Raw genomic sequence first — 25844 nt, 5'->3', positions numbered from 1 at the left:
GGTAGTGCTGAGAAGGAGAGAGTTGGAGTCTGTACCTGTGCTGTCTGTAGGAATGTGGGGCTAACTATCCCAAGCAAATTTCATCCTCACATCATCCCTTGCCCCCTAGACCCTGGGATCATTATGTTCAGCATATGGTTACTGGCAATGCAGATGGTTCTGATTGGACCCTGGGATCCAGTGGGTAAGTAATGAGGTGCCCTGGGAGGCAGAAAGTCAAATGGTCCCAGGTTCTTTTCCTTAGTTTCTCCTTCCTGACCTGAAGATGGGAAAAGCAAGAGCTGGGGTGAGTGGGAAAGGGTCAATACCTTGCCTCTGTGAGGCTGAAGGACTACCAGATTGGATCAGCTCCCAACTCATTGAACCTTTCCTTCTCTCTGACCAGCCACCACTCAGGTCCAGCTGGTTTGGGCAGATCAGGATGTTCTAAACCTTAGCGGTGACAGCAGTCATTATTCTTGAGGAGGGGGGGGAACTACATGTCCTCAGGCAGGCTTTAGGAATGAGGAACAGGGGAGGGCCTGGAGCAGTTACTTGATTCCTGAGGGAAGAGGAGGAGTTCCCTATGGAGTTCCAAGGATGTCCTAGGAAGAGGGAGAGGACAGGAAATTCTCTGCCTCCAGGGGCCCAGCAGTCTCTCTCCTGGGAAGTCCAGCGCTATGATGGATGGTTCAACAACCTGAGACACCATGAGCGGGGCTCAGCAGGTACCTAAAGGGCCTGGGCTAGCTAGCGGTGGGGCTCAGTATGGTGAAGGGAAATTCTTGGGATGTGCAAATCCACTTTTCAAGAACGCTTTGAAGGCCGCAGAGGGGACCTTGGCCAGTAGGTGGAACCAATTTACTTTTCCCTCTGGAACTTCTCCCTACCCTGCTGTTGGGTAGAACTGGGAAGACCAGACCTTGACCTCTGGGCAGGGGAAAGGAGGTCTAGGGACCTCTTAATAGTGAACTAATAAGGGCCTAACCTCGGCGGGAGGTGCTGGAGCTTGGCTAGGCCTAGGCCAGGGGGGTGCTTGGTCAGGAGCATAACTATCTATCCCTCCTTCCTGGTCTCAGGCTCCAGACTCCAGCGTTTGGTCCCTGCTACATATTCAGATGGTGTTTACCAGCCCTTGAGGGAGCCCCACGTGCCCAACTCCCGAAGAATCAGCAATGCTGCCATGAAGGGTGCCTCTGGGAATGCCTCCTTACAAAACCGCACTGTGCTTGGGGTCTTCTTTGGTGAGGGGAATGTCCCTGATCCAGTGGCACTTCCCTAGACAGAGGAATGGGAGGATTGTGGGAGCCTTACTCTCCTCAATATAAGTTCCACCGTCAGGTTTGAGCTTGGTCCCAAGCCTGGCCTTCCCTCTCTTCAAAGAGACCTAGTGCACAAAGAACAGGTTTACAGATTCCCAAGACCTTATCCCCTCTTTTCTTGTTACCCTGCCTTCTTCTCCCTCTACAGCAAACACAAGCTGTGCCATGACTTTTTAACTTTTGGGTACAGACTGTCCAGGCCCTCCCTCTGAGATTTAGCTTGAAAAAAGAGGGTTTCTCTCTGATACAGGAGGGAAAGATGTTCAGTCTTTTCCTACCTGACCCCTTTCTCTTGCCGCCTCCAGGCTACCATGTTCTCTCTGAGGTAGTGAGTGTGGAACTGCCAGGATGTCCTGCTGAATTTATGAACATCCGAATCCCCAAAGGAGATGAAGTGTTTGACCCAGACTATACTGGGAATGTGGTGCTACCTTTCCAGAGGAGTGAGTGGGACCCACACACAGGGGAGAGCCCTAACAACCCTCGAGATCAGGTGATTCTGGAAGAAGACTCCACATTCAGGCTCCCAATTTCTTTTAGGTTCAGGATGGTGATAAAGAGCAAAGGACAGAGTTGGGCACTGGAGGGCTCTTTTTTTTAGGGCTGGGGGAGGAGTGAGGGATGTTGCCCTTGGGGCTAAGGTTCACAAATGGAACCCCAGGGTGGATACTTGGTCTCCTGGCTTCATCACTACTTCACAGGCCCTCACATTGCTTCTGATGTCTGTTCCCAGATCAACCAGGTCACCAGCTGGCTGGATGGCAGTGCCATCTATGGTTCTTCTCACTCCTGGAATGATGCACTGAGGAGCTTCTCTGGTGGGGAACTGGCATCAGGATCAGACCCTGCTTTTCCCAGGGATACTCAGGGATCCTACCTCATGTGGACAGCACCAGACCCTTCCACAGGGCAACGGGGGCCTCAAGGGCTATACGGTGGGTCAGGGGAGTGTGGAGAGTTGTGAGCCTAGAAATGATATGAATGGGGAGGAAAGAGGAGATAAGGGGGGAAGAATGCAGGTCAGTTTAGAATTTGGAATCCACAAGAGCAATAGAGTTCACTTTCTTCTCCTTGTGTTGGTTGTAGTCTTCGGGGCCCAGAGAGGGAACCAAAATCCATTTCTTCAGGCAGTGGGCCTCCTCTGGTTCCGGTACCACAACCTGTGGGCTCAGAGGCTGGCCCGGGAGCACCCGACCTGGGGAGATGAGGAGCTGTTCCAGCATGCCCGAAAGAGGGTCATTGCCACCTACCAGGTCAGCCCAGATACCACCAGCTTCCTGTCTTTCAGCCTCCCAGAAGGGATAATAAGCCTTCTCTCCACCCTCAGGGCAGAGAGCCACATCACAACTAGAACTCATATTTATACGGTGCCTTAAGTTTCCTTTTTTTAGTTCAAAGCAGAAAAAAACAACCCATTTGATTAAACAGGATAGCATATAAAATGACAACAAAAACTCTCTACAATCACACATGGAGTTCTCCTGACCATAGGTTACCACCCCACCACTGGGTCAGAGTACATATGACCAGGGAACATGCATGGTGGACATGATCGTAGGGGACACATGCGGCTAGATTTGCCTTAATGTTTTAAAGAAGGTTTCTTCAAAGCACTTTCCTCCTCCTGACCCGGTTAAGTGCCAGAGCAGGGATTTGAACCCAGGTTTCTTCTCAGAGTTCAATTTCCTAACTCCAACCTTCTTTCCAATAGGACAAGCTGCTCAATCCCTTCATCCTGGGTCAGGCCCAAAGCAGAGACAATCCAAGGAATAGAAACATCCTCAGTATGAGGATGACATCTTTTCCTAAAGCATTACTGCCTCAAAATATAAAAGGCAAAAGTCCTATACAAATGCAGAGTATTATTATATTTATAGGGCCATCTCTCCATCCCAGAAAAAGAACATATTCAATCCAAGGGCAGAAGGTATAGATAACCCCTTCCCAGTGACCTTGAAACCCTTACCCTATAGATCAGGATCTCTAAACGGTCTCTAAGGAATTTGAGAGGCATCTGGTGTAGCAGGAAAGAACGCTGAGCTGAGAGTCATAAGACCAGAGTCTGAATCTTGGCTCTGCCATTTACTGTCTATGGGACATTGGGCAGGTCACTTCAGGGTCCTCCATCTTTTCATCTGTAAAATGAAGGGATTGTTTTTCTAGCTCTTAATCTTTAATTGTATGATCCCATGAACATCATCTCTGAAATGTTTCGTTCCCTTCTTCCATCTCTCTTACTTGACTGATTCCCACCTCTCCATTCTTACCTCTTTCTAGTCCTCTCTTCTCATTCCCCTTCCCCAGCAATTGCCATCAGCCTCTTATTTCTCTCTCATCTCCTCCTCGTGCAGAACATTGCCCTGTATGAATGGCTGCCCAGCTTCCTGAATAAAACCCCTCCAGCATATGAAAGTAAGTGGGGAACAAGTAGGGGCTCAGGGCTGGGCATGGCCTCATAGTATGGAGTGGTGGTGTAGGCAAGATCTTGTGGAATGAAGAAGGGCTGGAGAGAAATGAAAACTCATGATCTTACTCTATCCAGGGTACAAGTCATTTTTGGATCCCAGCATCTCGCCTGAGTTCCTAGCAGCCTCCAAGCAGTTCTTCTCCACCATGGTGCCCCCTGGTGTCTACATGAGGTAAGGAAGGGAGTGGGCTTGTGATGTGAAGGGCAGTAGTAGAGTTTCTTCTGAGGGACTTAACTTCAGGTCATCCCTCTACCCACTCCCCCAATCTCCGTGGAATGATGACAAGAAAGGGAAGATAGGCAAGAAGTTAGAAGGCTGGAGTTGGATGTAGGGTTGGGAGAAGGCACATCTGGAAATCATTGCCCCTAGTATGGATCTTATGGAATGAAACTGATACCATCAGTTACACAAAGCCTTTCTTGATTTCCTATCACCGCCACCCAGGGGCCACTGCCCCCTGCCACCTAAATGCCTTGTATTTGTTTTGTATTTCTTTATATATGTATGCATTGTCTACCCCAATAGAATGTAGCCTCTTTGAGGACATTTTTGTTTTTGTCTTTGTATAGCTAGTGCCTAGCACGTAGTAGGCATGCAGTTAATGCTAGCCGATTAGTTGGTTGATTGATTGTTGAACAACTTTTCTTGAAGAGGGATTAGAGCTAAGGGTTGGATCAATAGTTGGCATGCCCATACCCAGGGTAGGAGCTAAGGGCTTCTATTCCTCTGCCATCCATTTGAATATCCATCAGTCACCTTCCATGTGCAGGGCCCTTCTGCAAATTTCCTAGCCCCAGCCTCCCCAACAAATGCCCTACCTCAACCTATTTCAACCTCAGACTACCTTGGGCCTTTGCTCCTTCCTCCATGACTTCCTGTCACCATCCCCACTGTTCCTTCTATTCCAGAAATACCAGCTGCCATTTCCAAGCCATCATTAACCAGGGCCAGAATGACTCCTTAGCATTTAGAGTCTGCAACAGCTACTGGAGCCGAGAGGTCAGCTGGGGACTTGGGACAAAGAAAGACAGGGGTCCCAGAAGGTGGGAGCTGGTCAGAGTCTCCTGCCTCTCTTAGTTCCAGCGTAAAGTGGCAGCTTCAGTGTTCTGGATTCTATTATCCCAAGTTGGTTGTGGGCATGACAAGAGTGAGGAAGAGAAGACATTGGGGACAGCTGCTTCAGAGGGCAAGGACCAGAAAAGGAATGGAGAGTGGGAGGAGATGTTATCTAGTCCAATCTAGAGCTTTCTGGGAGTCCCCAATAAGCATTTCCATTAAGTGATCACCCAGCCTCCATTCAAAGACCTTCAGTGATGAAGAATCCATTGTCTCTCAATGCAACCCATTTGCTCTGTGGAAAGTTTTAATGCTTCAGATGTTTTTCCTTACATCTAGTCAAAATTTGCCTTTCTGAAACTTCCATGTTTTGCTCAGGGGATGGGAAACAGGGGCATGAGCAACCTAATATAAGGGCCGGGGCAGTGGGTGGGGAGTAGCAGGGGATGGCCAGGATAAGGTCTTTCATGCTATACCTTGACCATAATGTCCCCGTTCAGAACCCAAATCTGAGCAGTGCAGAGGCAGTGGATGAACTCCTCCTGGGGATGGCCTCACAGATCTCAGAGCGAGAAGACAGGATCGTGGTGCAGGACCTGAGAGGTAAGGAAGCAGCCGGAGGATTGAGATCACTGTGCACTGGCTGGATCCAGAGACTAGAGAGGTCTCCGGTCAGGAAAGAAGGGAAGATATGATAAAGCAAGAATAGCTTGAGCCTCCAGGGTTGACTGAAAAGGAACGGCTGGGTCAGGGTCAAGTCGGTGTGCTCATGTTAGTCAGGTCTAGGACAGGGAGTAAAGATTCAGGCTCTGGGGATCCTGAGAACCTAGTAGTGATGGTGGCCAACTACACCCTGTCTATCAACTAGCAAGTTTACCTGTCTCTGACTTATACCATGAACCCCAGCTAGATCCAACCTGGAGAAGCATCCAGTGGTAATAATAGCTAGTGTGTGTGTGTGTGTGTGTGTGTCTGTGTGTCTGTGTCTGTGTGTCTGTGTGTCTGTGTCTGTGTCTGTGTGTGTCTGTGTCTGTCTGTGTGTGTCTGTGTGCATACACACATGCTAGTATACAGTACCATATATGTATAGTATATATATGTGAGATATATATACACACACACATAGAGAGAGAGACATTTTCGAGGTTTGTAAAGCACTTTACAAATATTATCTCATTTTTTTTCCTTACAACAACCCTGGGAGGTAGATGCTATTTTTATCTTCATTTTACAGATGAGGAAACAGGTAGACAGAGGTCAAGTGACTTGCTCAGGGTCACATGGATAATTAAGTACCTAAGGCTGGATTCAAAATCAGGTTTTTCTAACTCCAGTGTTCTATCTACTATGCCCCTGAGCTTCCTGTGGTCAGTGAGGACTGGCTCTCCTCTACCCTGGGGTGGGGATGGGGACAGTGACTAAAGACATGGGTAAAGTGAGAAAATGTTGGTGGTGGTACCAGGGCACCCAGCCTGATACAGCCTCTGATGTGGGATTGGCGGCCTGTCTGCTTTTCTCAGATTACTGGCCTGGCCCTGGCAAGTACTCACGAACAGACTATGTGGCCAGCAGCATTCAGAGGGGCCGGGACCTGGGACTGCCTAGCTACAACCGGGCCCTTGAAGCCATGGGGTTGAAGCCTCTGCAGAACTGGAGTGACCTCAACTCTAACCTGGAGCCTGAAGTGAGGAATATTCCCAAGTCAGGAATGACCCCCAGAAAAGTTTTCCTTCCCAGGCCAAGTGCCCCCCACCCCAGTTCAAGCTCCCATTAGATTGCCAACTAGCCTGGGCCAAGCAGGACCCCAGAACAGGGATCAAACTTACTAATCCCCAGATACCTGACAGTGTCCCAGAGTGTTCAAAGGGAAGCCCCGAGCCAAGAGGACTCAGGGAGGATCAGCCCAAAGAGAGGTCAGAATCATCTAAGGGGTGAGAGTGAGAATCAGGAGTCTGGAATAAAAAGTTAGACACAGACTAGGGATGGGAAGACATCAGCCTCCTCCCAATACCCAAAGCTATAACTAGGAAATTCCAACATCCATTTGGGAGAGAGAAAAAAAGGGAGGAAGGCACATACCCCAGAGAGGCTACCTATGACCCCGGGGGAGTTGTAAGGGGAAGGCAAAAGTCTTGGGGAAGACAGCCTGACTATCAGTATAATGATGGGGAGAGAGGGTCCATCACTTCCTCTGATCTAGTCTAACCTATGAGTCTATTTCTTCAACCTCTTTTGTCCCTGCCTCCACCCCAACTCACAAGGGAACAGGCTGACTAAAGAACCTCAAAGTATGAGGAAAGCATTCTACAAGCCATGTGAGAAGGAAGCATGCCCTCTTATTCTGCTTCTATCACCTGGAACAAAGTCCTATTAGCCTTACCCTAGTTATGACTCTTCATTTCCAGATCCTGGAGGCAATAGCCACCTTGTACAACCATAGCCTGTCTCATCTGGAGCTGCTCCCGGGGGGCCTTTTGGAGAGCTACGGGAGCCCTGGACCCCTGTTCAGCAACATTGTCTTTGAACAGTTTGTTCGGTTACGAGATGGGGATCGTTACTGGTTTGAGAACACAAGAAATGGGTGAGGGCCTATCTGGAATTTCCAGAGACCTCATCCCTAAATCCCCAAATCCTTGTGTCCTCTGACATGCAACCCTAGCCTAGGCTTCAGGCAACACCTCCATCCTTTACACTGCTCCTGTGAATAAACCCCAGAAACATGTCTGACCAGCATCCTCAACATGGCCCCTAGTCCTTGTTCCTTTTTACCACTACCATCAACTCCGAATCCTCAGACCTGCTATATATCTCCTTCTCATTCTCTCCTACCCCTCCCACTTCATCTTATCACTTCTGCGACCTTTTCCTGATATTGGCTCCTGGGGCTGTGAGGATGCTGCGGATCTGCCTTCCCCTCCTTTCATTCCAGTAATTGTCAGCTTCTCTCCTGTCTCCACCTAGGTTATTCACAGATGATGAGATCGCTGAGATTCGAAACACAACCCTCCATGATGTCTTGGTAGCTGTCACTAACGTGGATCCTGATGACCTGCAGCCCAATGTCTTTTTCTGGCTTGATGGTAAGTGGCCATGGAAGAAGGACCCTGAGAGAAGGGACCTTGTAGAGATTTATTGGGAGGAGTAAGCCCAAAGGGAGTCACTGTGAAAGTGACCATTGTTGTATGACCTCTGGATGCAACACAGACAAGTGTCTTGAAAGCCAAGTCCACCAGACTCAATGTCATGTCCCCTACGGGGCTGGGAAGCTTCAGGTAGGAACAACCTCAGCAACCCAGTGGTTTTTGCTTGGTAGTAGATGCAAAGAGTTGGGATGGGGATTAAGACAGGGAGACATGTTATGTAATAAGATCAGTGGGATGTACAAAAGTGCCCATAGGTAAGCAGTAGTTTGGAGAGGAGGCAGAGTATCCCATGCCTTTGGTGCCCAGAACAGAAAAAGAGGGAAGGTGGGTGAGGGGCAGAATCTTTAGGGAGCAGTTCCTTGACTGAAGTTCTAATGCTTTTCTTTTCTCCAGGAGCCCCCTGCCCACAACCCCAGCAGCTTAAAGATGACATTTTGCCCCCTTGCGTGAACATGACAGTGCTTGACTACTTCAAAGGCCGTGGTGCTGGCTTTGGGCTTACTGTTATAGCCCTCTGCCTTTTCCCTTTAGGTAAACCATTCCAACTCACTGTTTCTCTCCTACTCCCTTTATTTTTCCTTCCCCAAGCTTTCCAAAATTATAAGCCATTCCCCTGGTTGTCCCAGAGCCCCTGTCCACTACATCCCAATACACATTATATGAGTCTCTCAGACATCCTTTTCTGGGGTCTGGATTCAAGGACAGTCTGGGTACAGAGGAGGCAATGGCAGGAACTCTCAGGGAAACTTGGTGTGATGGGGGGAGGGTTCTGCTTCTCATCAGTCCCTGCTGACCTTCATGTTTTACCTCTTCCCTTCCCACTCCAGTGAGTCTGTTCATTGCCTGGGTGGTGGCACATTTCCGAGGCAGAGAGTTCAAGAAACTACAGAAGAAAGAGAAACAGAACATAAAGAAGGAAATGCCCATGGAGGGGGTAGCAGGTGAGAAAAGGCTGAAGAGAGAGGCCAGGTGGGTGAACTGAGGGAAGGGATCCAGGTCAGACGGGGGTTGAGTCAAGGAGGGACCACATGAGGTGGGGTTCAATGGAAGGAAGAGATCCAGGGAGGTGAGGTCAGATGAAGGAGAGACCAGGTAAGGTGGAGGTCAGTGGAAGGAAGGGATCTAGGAGAGGTGAGGGTCAGATGAAGAAGAGACCAGATGAGATGGGAGTTAACGGGGAAGGGAACCAGGTGAAAGTGGATTCCAGGTGAAGAGGTCTTCCAAATGAGTAGGAACAATTGAAGTGACAGAGAGTCTACCCGAGGATAGAGGGCTTAAAAATCTAGCCTTCAGCTCTTCCTCTTCCCATGACACCCTAACCCCCTTCTTCTCACCAGCAATGGAGTGGCCAGGCCCAGGCACAAGGAGCCGTCCCGTCTACCTACAGCTGCTCCCAGAGAGCTCTCTCCAAGTGCTAGATGAACAGCACTCTGTGATCCGGATCATCCAACTCCAGTCTTTAAAGCAGATGAACCTGATCCAGTCAAACAACAAAGGCCGCCGGACACTGCTACTCAAGATCCCCAAGGAATATGACCTAGTATGATCCCTATGAACTTCCTCCGTGTTTCCCCTTCCCAGCCTCCTATCCCCTGCTTGCCACATCCTGGATTCTTGGTTTCTTTTCAGAAGTGACCCAAACTCAGGCTCACTTTTCTTATTACAACCTCCCCTTGCTCACTATTCTTAGTTAACCTTTCTTCCCACTGTGGCTATGCTGGAATTGTTGTACCCTTCCCTCATCCAGAGGGTCCCTGTGGGTTTGGGGGAGGGGTGCTATGTGAGAGACTGAATTAGAAGTCTAAGCTTGGAGCACCCCCTTTTTTGCTCTTGCCCTAGGTGCTGATGTTCAACTCTGAGGAGGAGAGGGGTATCTTTATCCAGCACCTTCGGGGTTACTGTGCCCACTGGGACTTGGACTTTGAGCTGTCAGACATGAGAGAACAAGACCTGCTCAAAAACGCTGTGACCAAGCAGCAGCGGGAGCACATCCTAGAGACCTTTTTTAGGCACCTTTTTGCACAGGTAGCTGATGGGGCAGGAAGGGGGAGGTAGCTAGGGGGAGTGGAAAACTTCAACTAGGACAGAGAGCTCTTCTAAGGTGAGGCCTGTTCCTGTGCTTGCCATCCCCCCAAGACCTCCCGTAACAAAAGCCAAGTGGGCACCTTCACTGCTGGCAGAGGAGCAGGACCTCTCACCTACTCTTCCAGATATACTCAGTATTGGTCATCTTTACTCAACCTCTTTATCTTGAGTGTCCTTATGTCTTCCCCTAGTTCTCAATCTCCTGGGAGAAAAAATCTCCCGAGATTAGCTGTCAGAGCTCTAATTTCCTTCCCCAGTCCCAAACAGCAAGGACCTCAGTCACTAAAACCAGAAATCCTGGGGAACAGCTATATTTACCAGTGCCAAGGCATGGAGATAAGAATTAAAGTTTCACATGTAAGGAACAAAAATAAGGTCAATTTGGTTTGGATCCCAGTGTGTGGCAGAGGGAGTATTGCCCAGTGAGGCTGGAGAGATAGGTTAGGGCTTTAAAAACTAAACTTGATTGTTTCATTCTTTGTTCTTGTATCCCCAGTGCTTAGCACACAGTAAGCATTTAATAAATACTTATCAATTGATTGATTGATTCATCCAGGGATTCTGTCTTCTTCCAGGAAAATAGCAATAGCCCACTTTATGGTTTATAAAGTATTTTTTCACAGGAACCAAAAAGCGCTGGATTATACTTTGCTTCAAAGTGATAAAGTCAGCTTGTTATAGTAGAAAGAGTCCTGGTTTTGGACTTTTGCTTCCTTTCTCTGGCCCTCAGTTTTCTCACCTGTAAAGTAAGGGTATTGGACTCAATGATCTCTAAGGTTTCTTATGACTCTAAAAATCCAATGATATAGTAAAAATTTCTGGAGCCTGCCTTGGTCCTCTGGCCATAAAGCATCTAACTCCTTCATGACTCCAGAAGGGAATGGCACCTCTCCCTCCCACCCCATTTGGGATTTGTTTACTTGGGATCAGTTACATGGCCCTCCAGATTAAACTCAAATGGTCCATTTTAACAGCTTCAATTTCATTCTCTCTCTTTTTAAAAAATTTTCTTCTGAACTTATCAAACACCAAATAAAATGGTTGTTTTCATATTCAGAGTAGAATAGAAAAAGAGGATTGTAGACGAAACTATAGGTCTCTATGTGCTTGCTTTTCTTTTAAGGTATATAATTAATTCAATTTCTAGTCTTCGGAGTTTTTCAAAGTTTACTCTCTAGCAAACAGAAAACCTCTAAATCATTGGTAAACTTTTGGTTAGTCCATTAGCTAACTAGAAATTTCGCCTTCCTTGGCCCCAAATGGGAGAAAGGCAAAGTATACCCTAAAGTGTACCTAACGGTAAAGTTCACCTTAAAAATTATTTGTTGTTGAATAGAGCCATCACATACGATTTTTCAAAAATATCTGTTGCCATGTATAACCTATGTCAAATTGATTGCCTTCTCAATGGGGGGGGGTTGGGACACAAGGGAATAAGGGAGAGAATTTGGAACTCAAAATTTGAAAAAAGAATATTAAAATTGTTTTTACATGTAATTGGGAGAAAATAAAATATTGAATTAAAAAAAATATTAAATATCTGTTACGCCTGCCCCCAGGAGGGGAAAATGATATTTAAGCTGGCTCTTCCCCCAAGCCTAAACTCTTCTCTTCCCTTCTTTCCTCTACTTTCCAACTTTAGGTGCTGGACATTGACCGGGCAGATGCAGGGAGCCTGCCCCTGGACTCATCTCAGAAGGTTCGGGAGGCCCTGGCCTGTGAGCTGAGCAGGACAGAATTTGCAGAGTCCCTTGGCCTCAAGCCTCAGGCCATGTTTGTAGAGTCCATGTTCTCTCTGGCTGACAAAGACAAGAATGGTTACTTATCCTTCCGAGAATTCCTAGACATCCTGGTCATCTTCATGAAAGGTAGAGGAAGGGAGGTAGAGGAGGTATGAACTACTTTGGGATGGGGCTGGCTAACACATCCAACTAGCCTCAAGAACTCAAAAGTTCACATTGCTCCCTTCCTTGCCCTGCCCTGGCTGTTCTCTGATCCCTGGGTTCCCAGTCTGACTGGAGAGCTTAATGACCTTTCAAGGGACCTTGGCCTGAGAAAGGAGCCAAGGACCACAAGCTAGGAGGTTGGTGGAAATCTCAATTTCTCTACCTATCCTCCTAGGTTCTCCAGAGGATAAGTCCAAGATCATGTTCACCATGTATGATCTAGATAAGAATGGCTTCCTTTCCAAGGAGGAGTTCTCCACTATGATGAGGTATGGGCAGCTCTGGTGGTTCAGACTTAGGATGGGGTTCCAGAAAAACAGTCACAGAAAGGGAATTTCATGGGTAGAGAAGTAATTTTCTAGCAGGAGGTTAGAATGAGCGTGTGAGAGATATCTGCAAGAAAGTATTATAAGATGAATGGGAATGATAGAGTTCACTAGGTCTTTCCACAGTCTTCAGAAAGTGCTACACCTAAAATTATCCAAAGCAGACTCCCCAAAAATCCTATTTAAAAAATGTCCGGGGAGAAAAATTATGACATTTCACCAGGATATCTTTGTACTCCTGAATTCTACCCACACACCAGCAATCCCTAGGACAATACTATGCATATAATAGGTGTTCAATAAATACTAGTATCATAGAGTGTTAGACATGGAGGGACCTCGGACATCATAGTTTTATTGGTTGAACGAATGAATAGATGATTGAAAGAATTGAATAAATTTAATGAATCTCCCTTGGTCATCTAGCCCCCTGTTAATCACACTGGCAATCAAGGCATTCTTCCTTATCACCAACCCAACTTTCTTTCTGCAAAATAAATCCATTTTTTTTGGTTCTACTGTGGAGCTAGAGAACAATTAATGCACTTCTTTTTCATAATCATTTTAATATGCTTGAAGACTATTCTTGTGTAACATATCAATCTTCTCTTTGGGTTAAGCAGCCCATAGTCCCCTAATCTTCTTCTCTCTTTAATTATTGCTTTTGCTCTGGGCCTCTTTTACTTTCTTCACTTGCTTCTCAAATGGCAGAAACACAAATTAGACACAGTCCTCTTAAAGTGTTAAAGCAATGCTAAGTATAATAGAAAACTCCCTCCCCAGTTCTTGCAAAGTTCATGGGTCATGCATAGCACGTGACTGAGATATCTCTCTAATCATGCATACCACCAATGGAAAAAGTATTAGAAGACTGAGATATCTCTCTAATCATGCATATCATCAATGGAAAAAGTATTGGAAGGACTGGGGTTCAAATCTCATCTTTGCACTTGTCTATGTGACCTTATTAGTAACCCCAGAGGGAGTCACTGAGGAAGTGTTTGGGAGTGACTCAGATAAGGGCAGGAAAGCCAAGCCCACCTGCTCAATGCCCTGTCCTGTGCAAGACTATGGAGATTCATGCCTATCAGTAAATCTGGGGAGACATGCCATTCTATGAGTGCCCAGTTTCCTCATATGCAAATTAAGAAGGTTAATATATAATATTATATATATATATAGCTAACAATAGCTAGCATTGATATAGTGTTTTCAGGTTTCAAAGTCCTTTACAAATATGATCTTCATATATCCTCTCAACAACACTGGGAGATAAGTGCTATTCTCTTTCCCATTTTATAGATGAGAGAAGTGAGGCAAGCAGGGTTTAAATGATTTGCCCAAGGTCACACAGATAGCTAATTGTCTGAGGTCACATTTGAACTCGGGTCTCGCTGGGTCCAAGTCTATCATTCTATCCACTGTGCCACCCAGCTCCCTCTAGGCTGGACTAGATGACTTCTAAGATCCCTTCCAGTTCCAATCTATGATCTCATGACCTTCGATGTCTTTCTTTAATCACCATTTTTGAAGGCATCTCTCCACCATACTTACCATTACGGTTCCTGCCAACACGGCCAGGTATAGAACCAGATAGGGAGAGAGGCTACAGGGAAGGCTGGTGCATCCGTCACATCGTGGGTTCCTGCCAGTGCTAAGGTGTTCATTTTGCTGGAATCATAGATAAGAAAACTGAGGCTTATATAAATGAAGTGACTTCTCCAAGGTCATACAGTTAACTGGTGTCAGAGTTAAGTCTAAACCTCCCGGCTCCCAATACTCTTTCCACTAGGTTGCCTTACTCTTTTGATGGACTATTTCTCCAGTTGGTCAAGGTCACTTTTAGTTCAGTTCCAGTATTCTAAGCTGGTAGCAACCCCACCCAGCTTAGTGTCAACTGCAGACTTTTTAACAGGTACATTCTCAACTGTACTTCCTGGGTCACTGATAACACATGAGATAATCCTCCAGTCTGCCTGCCCTGCCCTGCCCTGCCCTGAATATGATCGGGGTCCAGCCTGTCTAGAGCCTGACCACACTGAATGACTACTCGCTCTCCTGTCCTCTTGCTCTGTTCTCAATCAGGTCGTTCATCGAGATCTCCAACAACTGCCTGTCCAAAGCCCAGCTGGCTGAGGTGGTGGAGTCCATGTTCCAAGAGTCTGGCTTCCAAGACAAGGAGGAGCTGACCTGGGAGGATTTCCACTTCATGCTGAGGGACCACGATAGCGAGCTCCGCTTCACCCAGCTTTGTGTCAAAGGTAGAGGATGAGGAGGGAACAAAACAGAAGGAAAGGTAGTAGTAATAATAGCTAACATTTATGTGGACTTACTATGTGCTAGGGACTAGGCTAAGTACTTTACGATCATTATCTCCTCTGATCCTCCCAATAATCCTGGGAGGTAGGTGCTAGTGTTATCTCCATTTTACAGATAAGGAAACTGAGGCAGACACTTAAGTGCCCAGGGTCACACACCTAGTAAGTGTCTGAAGCCAGATTTGAACTCAGATCTTCCTAACTCCAACCCTGGCACTCTATCCACTGCATCACCTAGGCACCCTTTCAGGAAAAGAGACCCAAGGAGAAAATGGTTAAGCATGTGATTGAGATCTCTCTTGTGCATGTGTAAGTATGTGTATGGATATGTATGTGTGTGTGCATACATACATATGTGTATATACACACATACACTCTTGTATATATACACATACACATACACACGCACATATATATGTACTCGTGTGTACATATATATATTCTTGTGTGCGTGCATATATATATATATATACACACATATGTATATATGTGTGTTATCTAACATGACACAGAAGAAATATTGAAGTTGAAGTGGGAAGGCTTGGGTTCAAATTCCATCTCTTCTGCTTTACCTGTGTGACATTGAGAGTGACCCCAGGGAGGGTCACTGAGGAAGTGACTGGTAAGAGGTTTACAGGGCAAGTTGAAGCCTAAGAGAGAAAACTTTGGCTTGGGTCATGACTAGTTGGGGATAGAAATGAGGAGTTGCAGTTCCACTCTCCAGGATACGGGTTCTTAACCTTTATTTGTGTCCTGCACCCTTTGGGCTGTTTGGTGAAGCCTATGGAGCCCTTCTTAGAATGATATCTTTAAAATGCATCAAGGAAAACCAATTATATTTTTAAAGTTACCGAAATATTAAAATCACATTCCTGGTGCCCAGGTTAAGAATCCCTGCTCTAGAATAAGACATTTGGACATGGCCAGGTTATAAGCAACATAGAAGGCAGCAGCTAGGTGGACAGACTGCTGCACTTCAAGTCAGGATATCATGAATTCTAATCCTGCTTTATCCACTTACTTATTGATATTTACTAGTTGTGTGCCCCCCCCCAGAAAGTGTCAACCATTCTTGGATTCAGTTTCTTTATCTATAAAGTGAGGATAATAATAGTGCCCACCTCACAAAATTATGAGGATCAAATGAGCTAATATTATTGTAAGTATATATTTTTATTTTTATTATGAATATTATATTTATATAATATGTGTTAAAATAAATTTTAACATTTTCTAAAAAGTTTTTCGTTCCAATGAACTAATATTAAAATGATTACTTTTATTATTAACATTAAATATTAAAGTGCTCTACAAACTGTAAAGCACCATTTAAAAAATCCATCATCATTATTATCATTAGAGAGCCATCTACCCCAGAAGATCACCAGGAAAAAAACTAAGGAGTATGTAACTGGGGGAAAAAATAAAATATTATCATTAAAAATATGAAAGGGGGAAAGAAAACCAACAGTACTGTAGATTGGGACCAGAGAGAGAAATTTCATCCCCTGGCCACCTGCCTAGTCTATCTGGGTCAGAGCCCCTAGGGAAACTTGTTCATCTTCATACTTTCTTCCCCAGGTGTTCCGGATATCTTTAAGCAGAATATCAGCAACCGAATCTCCTTCATCGATAAAAGCAGGAAGGGAGGGTGAGCAGGCACCAGGGCTCTGAGACATCACTGACCTTTCGTGAGCTACCGCCTCCACTTTCGTCATTGGATAGCAAAGTGGAGACTGTTAAATTAACCCCTAAGGAAGCAGCAGTTTGATGCCCCTTTTCTGGTACCCCCTCCTCCCACCACACAGCCTTAGTCCATAGGATTTACAGCTGGAAAGGAGTGGCATTCTTGGTCACCGAGGCCTGGAGACAGTAAATGGCTTGCTCAAGGTTAAGGCAGGCTGGTATGCTACCAAAAGCACTGGCTTTGGAGACAAAAGACTTGGGTTTAAATCTTAGTTCTCCCACCTGCCCTGGATGTTTCCTCAATTTCCTCATGTGTAAAGTGAGAAGGTTGGACCATGTTCTCTGTCAGACCCCTCCTAGCTCTAAAAGCCTTGATACAAGGATCACACAGGTGGCAGAATTCAAGCCCAAATCTAGGACTCTGTTTACTACTCCATACTGTCTCCACGTCTAAATGCAAGGCTGCCTGCTTCCATCTTCCAGGGGTGTGCTGGAGCCAGCACTGAAAGCCAATTGTTAAATTTGCAGTGTGACCATTTACGTAGAGGAAATCAGCAAACTACAGATCAGGGCTTGGTTTATTGTTTTGTTGATTGTCTAGACCAGGGAAAGTGGCAGAGAAAATGTTAATAATGTAGTTTAAACTTAAAACTGTGTCAAGCTACAATTTTTCCCCGGAGAGCTGGTTGTGAAATATTTGCCAGCGTACCACTCCCATTCCCCCCGGGATCTCTCCATCTCTCCCTCTCTCTTTCCCTCTCTCTCTCTCTCCCCCTCTCTCTCTCTCTGTCTATCCTTCCCTCCCTCCCTCCCTCTCTCTCTCTCTCTCTCTCTTTCTCTCTCTCTGCCACACACACACACACACACACACACACACTCAGGGTTACGTGACTTGCCCAGGGTCACACAGCCAGTAAGTGTCTAAGGCCAGATTTTAAACTCGGGTCCTCCTGATTCTAGGGCTGGTGCTCTATCCACTGTGCAATGTAGCTGCCCCTCCCTTCAGGATGTTAAATTTCTCTCCCTTTCACTATTATAGGACCAAGAGGGGCAGGGTTCCAAATTTATTTATATACTATCTCTCCTATTTCCTAATTTCTTTCTGATTAGGACCTGCCAACAGGTGCTGATGAAAACTTATCCCTCTCCCTCCCCCTCCCCCTGCCTCACCCTAATCTGCTGAGGTCTCTTAAATGTAGATAAGGAAAATACACCCCTTTGCTCTTTTCACAGCATTAACTCCAATGGAGATGAGATTCTGTCCTCAGAGACCCCAAAGCCTGGCAGCACCGGTATAAGGAAGAGGTTTGGCAAGAAGTAAGTCTTGGAACCTTCAACTCGAAACAGAGCTCATGACCCTCTGTGACCTGAACCCTCTCTTTTGGAATCTCTAGGAAGGGGTTAAGTAAGCTTAGCAACCTAAGCTCCAATTTTTCTGTCGTAATCAGCTTTTGAGATGACCCCTCCTAACCAAATATTTCCTCCTGCCCAAAGGCATCCATCTCATAAATCAGTTACAGTGTCAATTCCCAGATCAAGGAATGCCTAGATTCCCAAATCTTTGGGAAAGGGGGTGGTGTCAAGGAGCCAGTGCACGTGGGAAAGAGAAAGGGAGGGAAGCTAGGAAAGTCACCTGTCTCCTAGATAATTTGAGTGGATGAGCAAATGAAGGATTAATGGTCTGAAACAAGATGGAGTAAACTGTAGAATGGTGGGGGGGTGGGCCTTGAGGATGTATTGGGCAGATAGGAAGATATAGCAGTCAGCCTGAAAAATAAAGTTAAAACTTTTCTCCATGCCTTAATCTTCCCTCAGTCCCTAAAAACCTCTCCTCAAGGAGATGTGCACAGGAAACAAAGTAGTATACATACTTTCACCAGAAAGTGGAGTTTGTGAGATCAGGGCAGCCCTCTCCCCACTTACCCCACACAGTCCGGGGTTGTCATGTTTGCCTTTCCTTGGAGGGGGAGGTGGGGGAAAGATGTCTCCCATGTCTGGAATGTTCTTCCTCCTCATCTCTCTTTGCTTCTAGGAATCCCCAGTGTTTTTCAAAGCTCAGTTCAAATGCCAAATGAGGCTTTCTCTGATCTCTCCTCAACTGCTGGTGCATTCCCTTTGCCCTCAAAATATCTTGTGTTTATTTTATATATTTACTTTTAAGTACATTTTAATTGATATCTTTTGTTTTTATGCCTGCCAAATTTTCCCCATTCCTACCACTTTCCAGAGAGTTAGCCTTTATAAGTAAGAATTTATTTTATATTTACTTCCATATGTAAATATTGTCTCCCCTGATACATTGTAAGCAACTTGAGGGCAGGGCCTGTTTTACTTTTGTCTTCAAATCATTTTTGCCTAGAAATTGGTTGATTGATTGACTGACTGACTGATTACCATTCTCCCAGGGCACACACTTACACTCCTCGGCCATACACAGAGGCCCAGAGGGAAAAGTTTCAAAGAGGTAAACTCTCTCAGAAGCTCCAGCAGTTTAAGCGCTTTGTGGAGAACTATCGGCGACACATCGTTTGCGCAGCTATCTTCTCTGGCATCGCTGCAGGGGTGTTTGTGATGCAGGCTTACTGTGAGTGTCCCCCGGGGTCTGGGCATCTGGGAGGGGAAAAAGAAGGGGACAGCCACCTTAATCCAAGAAAAAGAGTCTCTCGATGAGAATAAGGCACTATGAAGAGAAACAGGGGCCCTCCAATCCATTTAATCTGACATAGGCAAATAGGAATCAGTCACTAAGCATTTATTAAATACGTACTATAGACCACCAAGCTAGGTCCTAGGGATCCAAACATGAAAATGAAACAGTCCCCGTCAAGGATTTTACATTCTGAGGAAATAGTATAAATGCAGTTAAGTATATACAAATATACATACATGTGTTTATATATATATACATATACATATACATATATATATATATATATCTCACAAGTATTTTTCTGAGTGGGGGAAGGAAAGGCACTAGCAGCTAAAAGAATAAGCAAGATCACATGGAGGAGGCAGTATCCAAGAAGAGCTTTGAAGGTAATTAGGGATTCTAAGAGGCAGAGGTGAAGGAGGTAGGGAGTACATTTCAGGCATGGGGGAGAGCTTGGAGTGAGAAAATGGAGTGTTGGGTGTGAGGAACAGCAAGTAGTTTAATTTGGTGGGAACAAAGAATGTCTGAAGAAGAGTTCTGAGAAACAAGTCTGAAAAGGGAAGATGGAATCAGATTGGGGAGGGCTGTAAATGCCAAATGGAGGTATTTGGATGTTATCCTAGAATCAAAGATGGCCCCTTCTTGAACAAGGTGTTGTCATCATCAGACCTAGAACTTTAGGAATATCACTCTTAAATCAAACCCAAGAGTTTTCTTCAACCATAATTCCTCTCAAATCTGTGGTGTTATGGTCACAGTGTTCTGTCCATGACAAGGCCTTACTCCCAAAAAGCCCCATGTTTCTGGGCTTCTATGATCTGCACCCCAAAGGCTTTGACACAGATACCCCCACTCCAGTTCTGTTTCTACTCTTCACCTCAGATTATGCCTTTGCCTCACCAAGCACGGGCATCTCCCAGACTACACTCGTGGGCATCATCATCTCCCGAGGCACAGCAGCCAGCATCTCCTTCATGTTCTCCTACATCCTGCTCACCATGTGCCGCAATCTCATCACCTTTCTACGGGAGACCTTCGTCAATCGCTACGTGCCCTTTGATGCTGCGGTGGACTTCCACCGTTGGATTGCCATGGCAGCTGTCACCCTAGCTAGTAAGTGACCCATGAAAGCATTCAGACACTCCCTACCCCAGTCCTTCTTCTTCCTTCACTCTCCATTCAAGCCTCTGCTTTGGTTCTCAGCTGTGATTGGAGAGTGATATCCAAGTTGCCTCAAGTTGAGATGACTTTGGTGTTAGGCTTGGAGCCAGCCTCAAAGATGACGTAGGGAGAAGAGAAAAGATCATAGAATTTTTTAGGCTCACATGTTTGGAGCTAGAAGTGATCTTAGAAGCCACTGAGGCCAACAACATTATTTTACAGATGAAGAAACTGAGGCATAGAGAGATTAAGTGATGCCCAAATCACTCAGCTAGTAAGTGTCTGAGGTTGGATTTGAACCCAGCTCTTCCTGACTTCAAGACCAAGGCTGTATTTACTACTCCCCACTGTCTTTACTGTATATGTCTCTAGAGTATATGATCACTCTGTCTCTGATTAATCTCTGTCTCTCTTTCTGTCTTCGTCTTCCTATTTCTCTGGTTCTTCCTTTCTTTTGTTTTTTCAGTCTCATTTCACCTCCTATGTCTCTATTCCCAAGTAACCCTATGTCTGTCTTTCACAGTCCTACACAGTGCCGGCCACGTGGTTAATATCTACATCTTCTCAGTCAGTCCACTCAGTGTGCTCTCCTGTGTCTTCCCACATGTCTTCGTGAATGATGGGTCAGTACAGATACGGACAAATCCCAGGGTCAAATGGGAATTACCAAAGGGGGCTATAAGATAACTTGTATGCTTGGTAGTTTCTGGAGGTAGGAGAGAAAGAGAACAGAAATGGCCCTAGAATCTCTACCTATTTGTCCAACCAGCTTTGTGGCGGTCACTGAGCCCCTGGGGGAATGTGGCAAGAAACCTTTGTGGAGTAACTCAGCGGGACTACTTCTTGCTTCAAGAGGAAGCAACTGTGTCCCTTTGGGCTGCGTGGCTAGCTGTGGTTTATTTGTGGGGCAGAGTTGGTTCCCTCCTTTGGTTCTCTTTGGAACCAGAGAGGAAAAGCCATGGGGGCTTTGCAGGTTTGTCTAGACTTTCAGGTTTATCACCTCTTCTTGAGCAGAGCTGCCCCAGCATGCAACCTAGACCAGTTAGGGGGTAGGACCAAACACACTGGGTCTTATTATCTCTCCACTCCATCCCTTTCTCCCTAAACCACTTGTAGGGTAAGCAAATGGTCTTGTGGAAGGGGAGAGAGAAAGAGGGGAGGATGAGGCACTATTTCTTTCCTTGAAGAGATCAGCATCTTTCTAGGCTAGGGAAGGCCAGTCCTTTGTGGAATACTGGGGTCTAGCCAGGCTTTAGCACTTGGGTTGGAGGAGAAGGAGATACTTCATGGAACAATGACCAGACCTGAGCCCCTTCTGCTGGAGGAGGCCTGTACTTTCCACCATTCGAGGCTCAGTCTCTCTTTATCCATCAGGTCCCAGCTGCCCAATACGTTCTATTGGTGGTTCTTTGAGAGTATCCCAGGTAAGGAGTAGGGTGGTAAATAGAAGAAGGGAGGGGGATTGTGAACCTTGGTTTTATTACTTGTAAAGTGAGTGGGTTGAACTAGTAGACAGGTAGAATCTCTTTCAAGCCTAACATTGTGTGATTCTATGGTTTTCTTTTCTCCTTGTGTTTCTTGGTGTTTGTGTACCTGTCTGCAGTGGTAAGGGAGAAAGCCAATGGGATCCTCAAATGTCTATCCTTCCTTTTTGGGACACAAACTCACCTATCCATCTCAGTAGAAGTAGGCTGACTGAAGACTAGACCTACCCAGGGTCCACTTGGCTATCCATAGAGTATTCCCTGGAACCTTGGGAGCAATAAGCTAGCTGGCAGAGAGAGGGTTCTCTCTCAATTTGAAATAGGACAAGATAAAGGAGGCTCAGTCACAGAGGTAATGGCAAGGTCACTTCCATGGATTGACCCCCACTAACCCATCCCTTCCACTTCCCTAGGCATGTCAGGAGTGCTTCTACTAGCGGTCCTGGCTATCATGTATGTCTTCGCCTCCCATTACTTCCGCCGACGCAGTTTCCAGGGCTTCTGGCTGACTCACCATCTCTACATCGTGCTCTACATCCTGGTGAGGGGTGACATGATTGAGGCAGAGCCTCAGAGAAAGAAATGAGTGTCCTAAAAGGAGGAGAGAATGGACAAAGGGACCTGCTACCTCTAGGCTCTGGTCATAGTGGAAACTTAGTCTAGACTCAGGAGTCCCCATGCTTAAAATCAGCCTTGACCACCCAGGCAGGGGCCTTGCATGAGACTGGAGTAGGGACAGAGCCAGGGGTAATCAGTGGGTCTGATAGGCCTTTTTTTTTTTTCCCAGCTCATCATCCATGGCAGTTTTGCCTTGATCCAGTTACCCAGTTTCTACCTTTACTTCCTGGTTCCAGCTCTTATCTATTGTGGGGACAAGCTGGTGAGCTTGAGCCGGAAGAAGGTGGAGATCAGTGTGCTAAAGGCTGAGCTGCTACCTTCAGGTATGGGGCTCTGCCTGGGCATGAGAACCTAGGGACATAGCTAAGGGGTGAACTGCTGGAGGACCTTGGGATCAGGATCCCATGGATTCTCAGAGCCCCATGAGACAACCTTCATTCCTGCACTGTCCTGAATATTGGAATTGGGCTTACATTTCTGATAGGGAAAGATAATTGATAAATAATAGACTGAACTAACTTGTAGAAAAGACTAGGAAATGGAAAGACTTACGTGTCTAAACTAGTTAGTCAATCCCCATTAGTAAGTGCTTACCATATGCCAGACTCTACTTATACCTTCTAATGGAGGATGGAAATATATATAATAATATACTATATATAAATATATATGATGGAAATAACTAGGTACATATAAGATATATTACGAGGAAAGGAACCAGGCAGGATTCCTTACATTTCTCCTTTCATTTCTCCTTTCATCACCTCCACCCCTCCACACACATGCGTAGGGTAATAGACAAGATGATGCGACGACCCAGAGAGAACTCTAACAACTTCTCAGGAGTCTGGGATTGACCAAGCCCTAGTGTCTCAGCCTCAGGATCTAGAACCGAAAGGCTCTGGTGTCTGAGATAAACCCTAATGGGAGGAGGGACTGAGATAGAACATGGAGTGTAGATGCTCTGGCATCATCAGGTAGCTGGGCTCTCAGGCCATGCTGTTACATGTAAGCTCCTTGAGGCAAGGGAATATTTTGCCTTTGTATCTCACAGTACCTCACACAGGGCTTGGCACATAGAAGGTAATTAAATATCTGTTGAAAAGTCGATTGAATCAGGAAAAGGCAAACCAATGGTCTCAGCTCAACATGGCCATGTTGAGTTCAACAACTTCAACTTCAACTCATGGCATACTCCCCTGGTCAAGGACCTTCACAGATTATACGGATGGGAAGGGATCACTGCCAGCATTCTTCTATGAGAGGAATCCCCAAAGATGCCTTCTGATCTCATTTATAATAGTTCTTTGATCAATGTTTGTTGGATCATAGTTACCTTTGTCCTCTTTCCTGTTCCCTTTCCTACCAGGTGTGACCTATTTACAGTTCCAGCGGCCCCAGGGCTTTGAGTACAAGTCAGGGCAATGGGTACGTATTGCCTGTTTGTCCCTGGGTACCACAGAATACCATCCCTTCACTCTCACCTCTGCGCCTCATGAGGACACACTCAGTCTGCACATCAGAGCTGTGGGACCCTGGACCACGCGACTTAGAGAGATCTACTCACTTCCATCAGGCAACAGCAGTACATTATATCCTAAGGTATCCCCGCCCCTTCCTGATTCTGGGGGCCAGAAATGTCAAATACTTTCAGGATCCCTTCAGCATACCTTGGGTTTAAAGGTACCAGAATCCCCAGAGATTACTTCTGCCTTAAATCCAGGGCCAGGAGCTCAGATGTTCTAAGATACTGCATATCATGGGTCAGGCAAAGAGGAAACAGGGGTGTCTAATTAGAAGCCAGCCCCTACTGACTCCCATACTAAGTCTCCTCTTCCCCTTCCCTTTCCCATTTCTGGCCTCACTCACAGGTTGGGTAACCAGACTTTTCTTATCTCTCTCTTCCTCCTGGCAGCTGTACCTGGATGGCCCATTTGGGGAAGGTCACCAAGAGTGGCATAAATTTGAGGTATCTGTACTGGTGGGTGGGGGCATTGGGGTAACCCCCTTTGCCTCCATCCTCAAAGACCTGGTCTTCAAGTCATCAGTCAATAGCCAACTGCTTTGCAAGAAGGTGAGAGTCTCTCCCTGGTCCCACCTAGGCAGGAGGAGAAAGAATTATTCCCCCGTATTGTTTTGGGGTGACATGGTAGCTCCTTTGGTCAATTGTGGCAAATTTACATTTTTCAATTCAACTCAACAAATATTTTTAAAGCACTAACAATGTGCCAGGCATTCTCCTTGGGATGTAAAGAATAAAAAACTGAAGGAGTTTACCTTGATTTGGGGTAGTAAGGAGAAAGCCCCAAGGGGAAAAGGAGGGGACATACAACCCAGAGTTTCTCTGCTGCTGACATCTATTGGCTAGGTTCCTTTGTTGTGGGAGGCTAGTGGGGAACCTGAGAGAGACGTCATGGGTGCTAATTGGAGGTAACCTAGTCTTGGGATCCCCTTGAGTAACAAATTCATCACCTGAGCATGACCTTTGTGCCCCAAGATCTACTTCATCTGGGTGACAAGGACCCAAAAGCAGTTTGAGTGGCTGGCAGATATCATCCGGGAGGTAGAGGAGAATGACCTTCAGGAGCTGGTGTCTGTGCACATCTACATCACCCAGCTGGCTGAGAAGTTTGACCTTAGAACCACCATGTTGGTGAGCGCTGGCTGGGGGACAAATCTGCACAGCCCTGACTCTGGCCTCGCTTGTTTTCCTATCCCTCTCCCCTCCCCTGACTCTTTGCCTTTCACCCCAACCTCAGCTTCTTTTTCTTGGGTTCTGTGCTCCATCTTTGGGTATAGTCTGAGTTTCTCCCTTCCTTCACTTAGTACATCTGTGAGCGGCACTTCCAGAAGGTGCTGAACCAGAGTCTTTTCACTGGCCTGCGCTCCATCACCCACTTTGGTCGGCCCCCCTTTGGCCCCTTCTTCAACTCACTGCAGGAGGTCCATCCAGAGGTGAGTCCCTAGCCCCCTGCTCTGAAACCTTGGGAGCAAACTCCATTCTATTCCATCTTTGAACGGGCATTGGACAGAGATTTCCTGGCTCCCATTTGCATAGGGTAAAGTCTCCCATTTGGAATTCCTATTATTGCCTTCCACCTCCACCCCACTAGACCCTCGAAGTCTGGGGTCAGGATCCTATTCACTATGCACTATAGTTTCAGCCCTGGGGAACCATTTCCTCCATGGAGAGTCTGCACTCCTAAGCCTGTGGGTCTCTCTCTCCTCCAAACCACTCCCAGGTACGGAAGATTGGAGTGTTCAGCTGTGGCCCCCCTGGCATGACCAAGAATGTGGAAAAAGCCTGTCAACTCATCAACCGACAGGACCGGGCTCACTTTATACACCATTATGAGAACTTCTGACCAGCTCCATTTGGGTTCTGGAGATTGTGCTAAACTTCATGAAGAAAGACCCCAGCCCCAACCCCTCCATGCTACTCTGTATATCTAGACAACCTTCATGCCATATTTTTGTGTTCCAGCCTCCCCTAAAAACCTGGTGCTTCAACTCCAGCTCCCACACTGAACCACCTAGGCATCTGATCAGTGAACATGCAACATAACTAGACTGATCCAGACCCCCTCTGCTTCTAGGCTATC

General features: G+C 46.3%; 1 protein-coding gene across 1 annotated transcript; it reads left to right on the top strand.

Annotated features, from left to right (window-relative positions):
* The first annotated feature begins 147 nt into the window (after positions 1-147).
* DUOX2 (dual oxidase 2) lies at positions 148-25607 on the top strand. The gene is made up of 33 exons (XM_036736695.1): positions 148-184; positions 624-707; positions 1059-1223; positions 1607-1794; positions 2035-2236; positions 2388-2554; positions 3653-3713; positions 3844-3940; positions 4678-4768; positions 5326-5428; positions 6346-6509; positions 7231-7406; positions 7787-7905; positions 8362-8499; positions 8796-8909; positions 9306-9508; positions 9808-9993; positions 11696-11921; positions 12175-12268; positions 14411-14586; positions 16225-16294; positions 17563-17646; positions 18735-18913; positions 19862-20092; positions 20664-20763; positions 21515-21564; positions 22038-22165; positions 22412-22565; positions 23612-23844; positions 24158-24316; positions 24740-24895; positions 25069-25197; positions 25485-25607. The coding sequence occupies exons 1-33, from the start codon at positions 148-150 to the stop codon at positions 25605-25607; spliced, it is 4587 nt and encodes a 1528-aa protein (XP_036592590.1).
* Positions 25608-25844: the final 237 nt, after the last annotated feature.

The sequence above is a fragment of the Trichosurus vulpecula genome, chromosome 8, assembly GCF_011100635.1.
Source record: "Trichosurus vulpecula isolate mTriVul1 chromosome 8, mTriVul1.pri, whole genome shotgun sequence".
NCBI classification, from domain to species: Eukaryota; Metazoa; Chordata; class Mammalia; order Diprotodontia; family Phalangeridae; genus Trichosurus; species Trichosurus vulpecula.
This window is presented reverse-complemented; position numbering and strand designations above follow the sequence as displayed.

Excerpts from the sequence above, each read along its gene's own strand:
- DUOX2 (XM_036736695.1), top strand. The coding sequence starts at position 148 with ATGCAGATGGTTCTGATTGGACCCTGGGATCCAGTGG. Across the intron at positions 7,407-7,786 it reads TTTGAGAACACAAGAAATGG|GTTATTCACAGATGATGAGA; the intron begins GTGAGGGCCTAT and ends GTCTCCACCTAG. Across the intron at positions 11,922-12,174 it reads CCTGGTCATCTTCATGAAAG|GTTCTCCAGAGGATAAGTCC; the intron begins GTAGAGGAAGGG and ends CTATCCTCCTAG.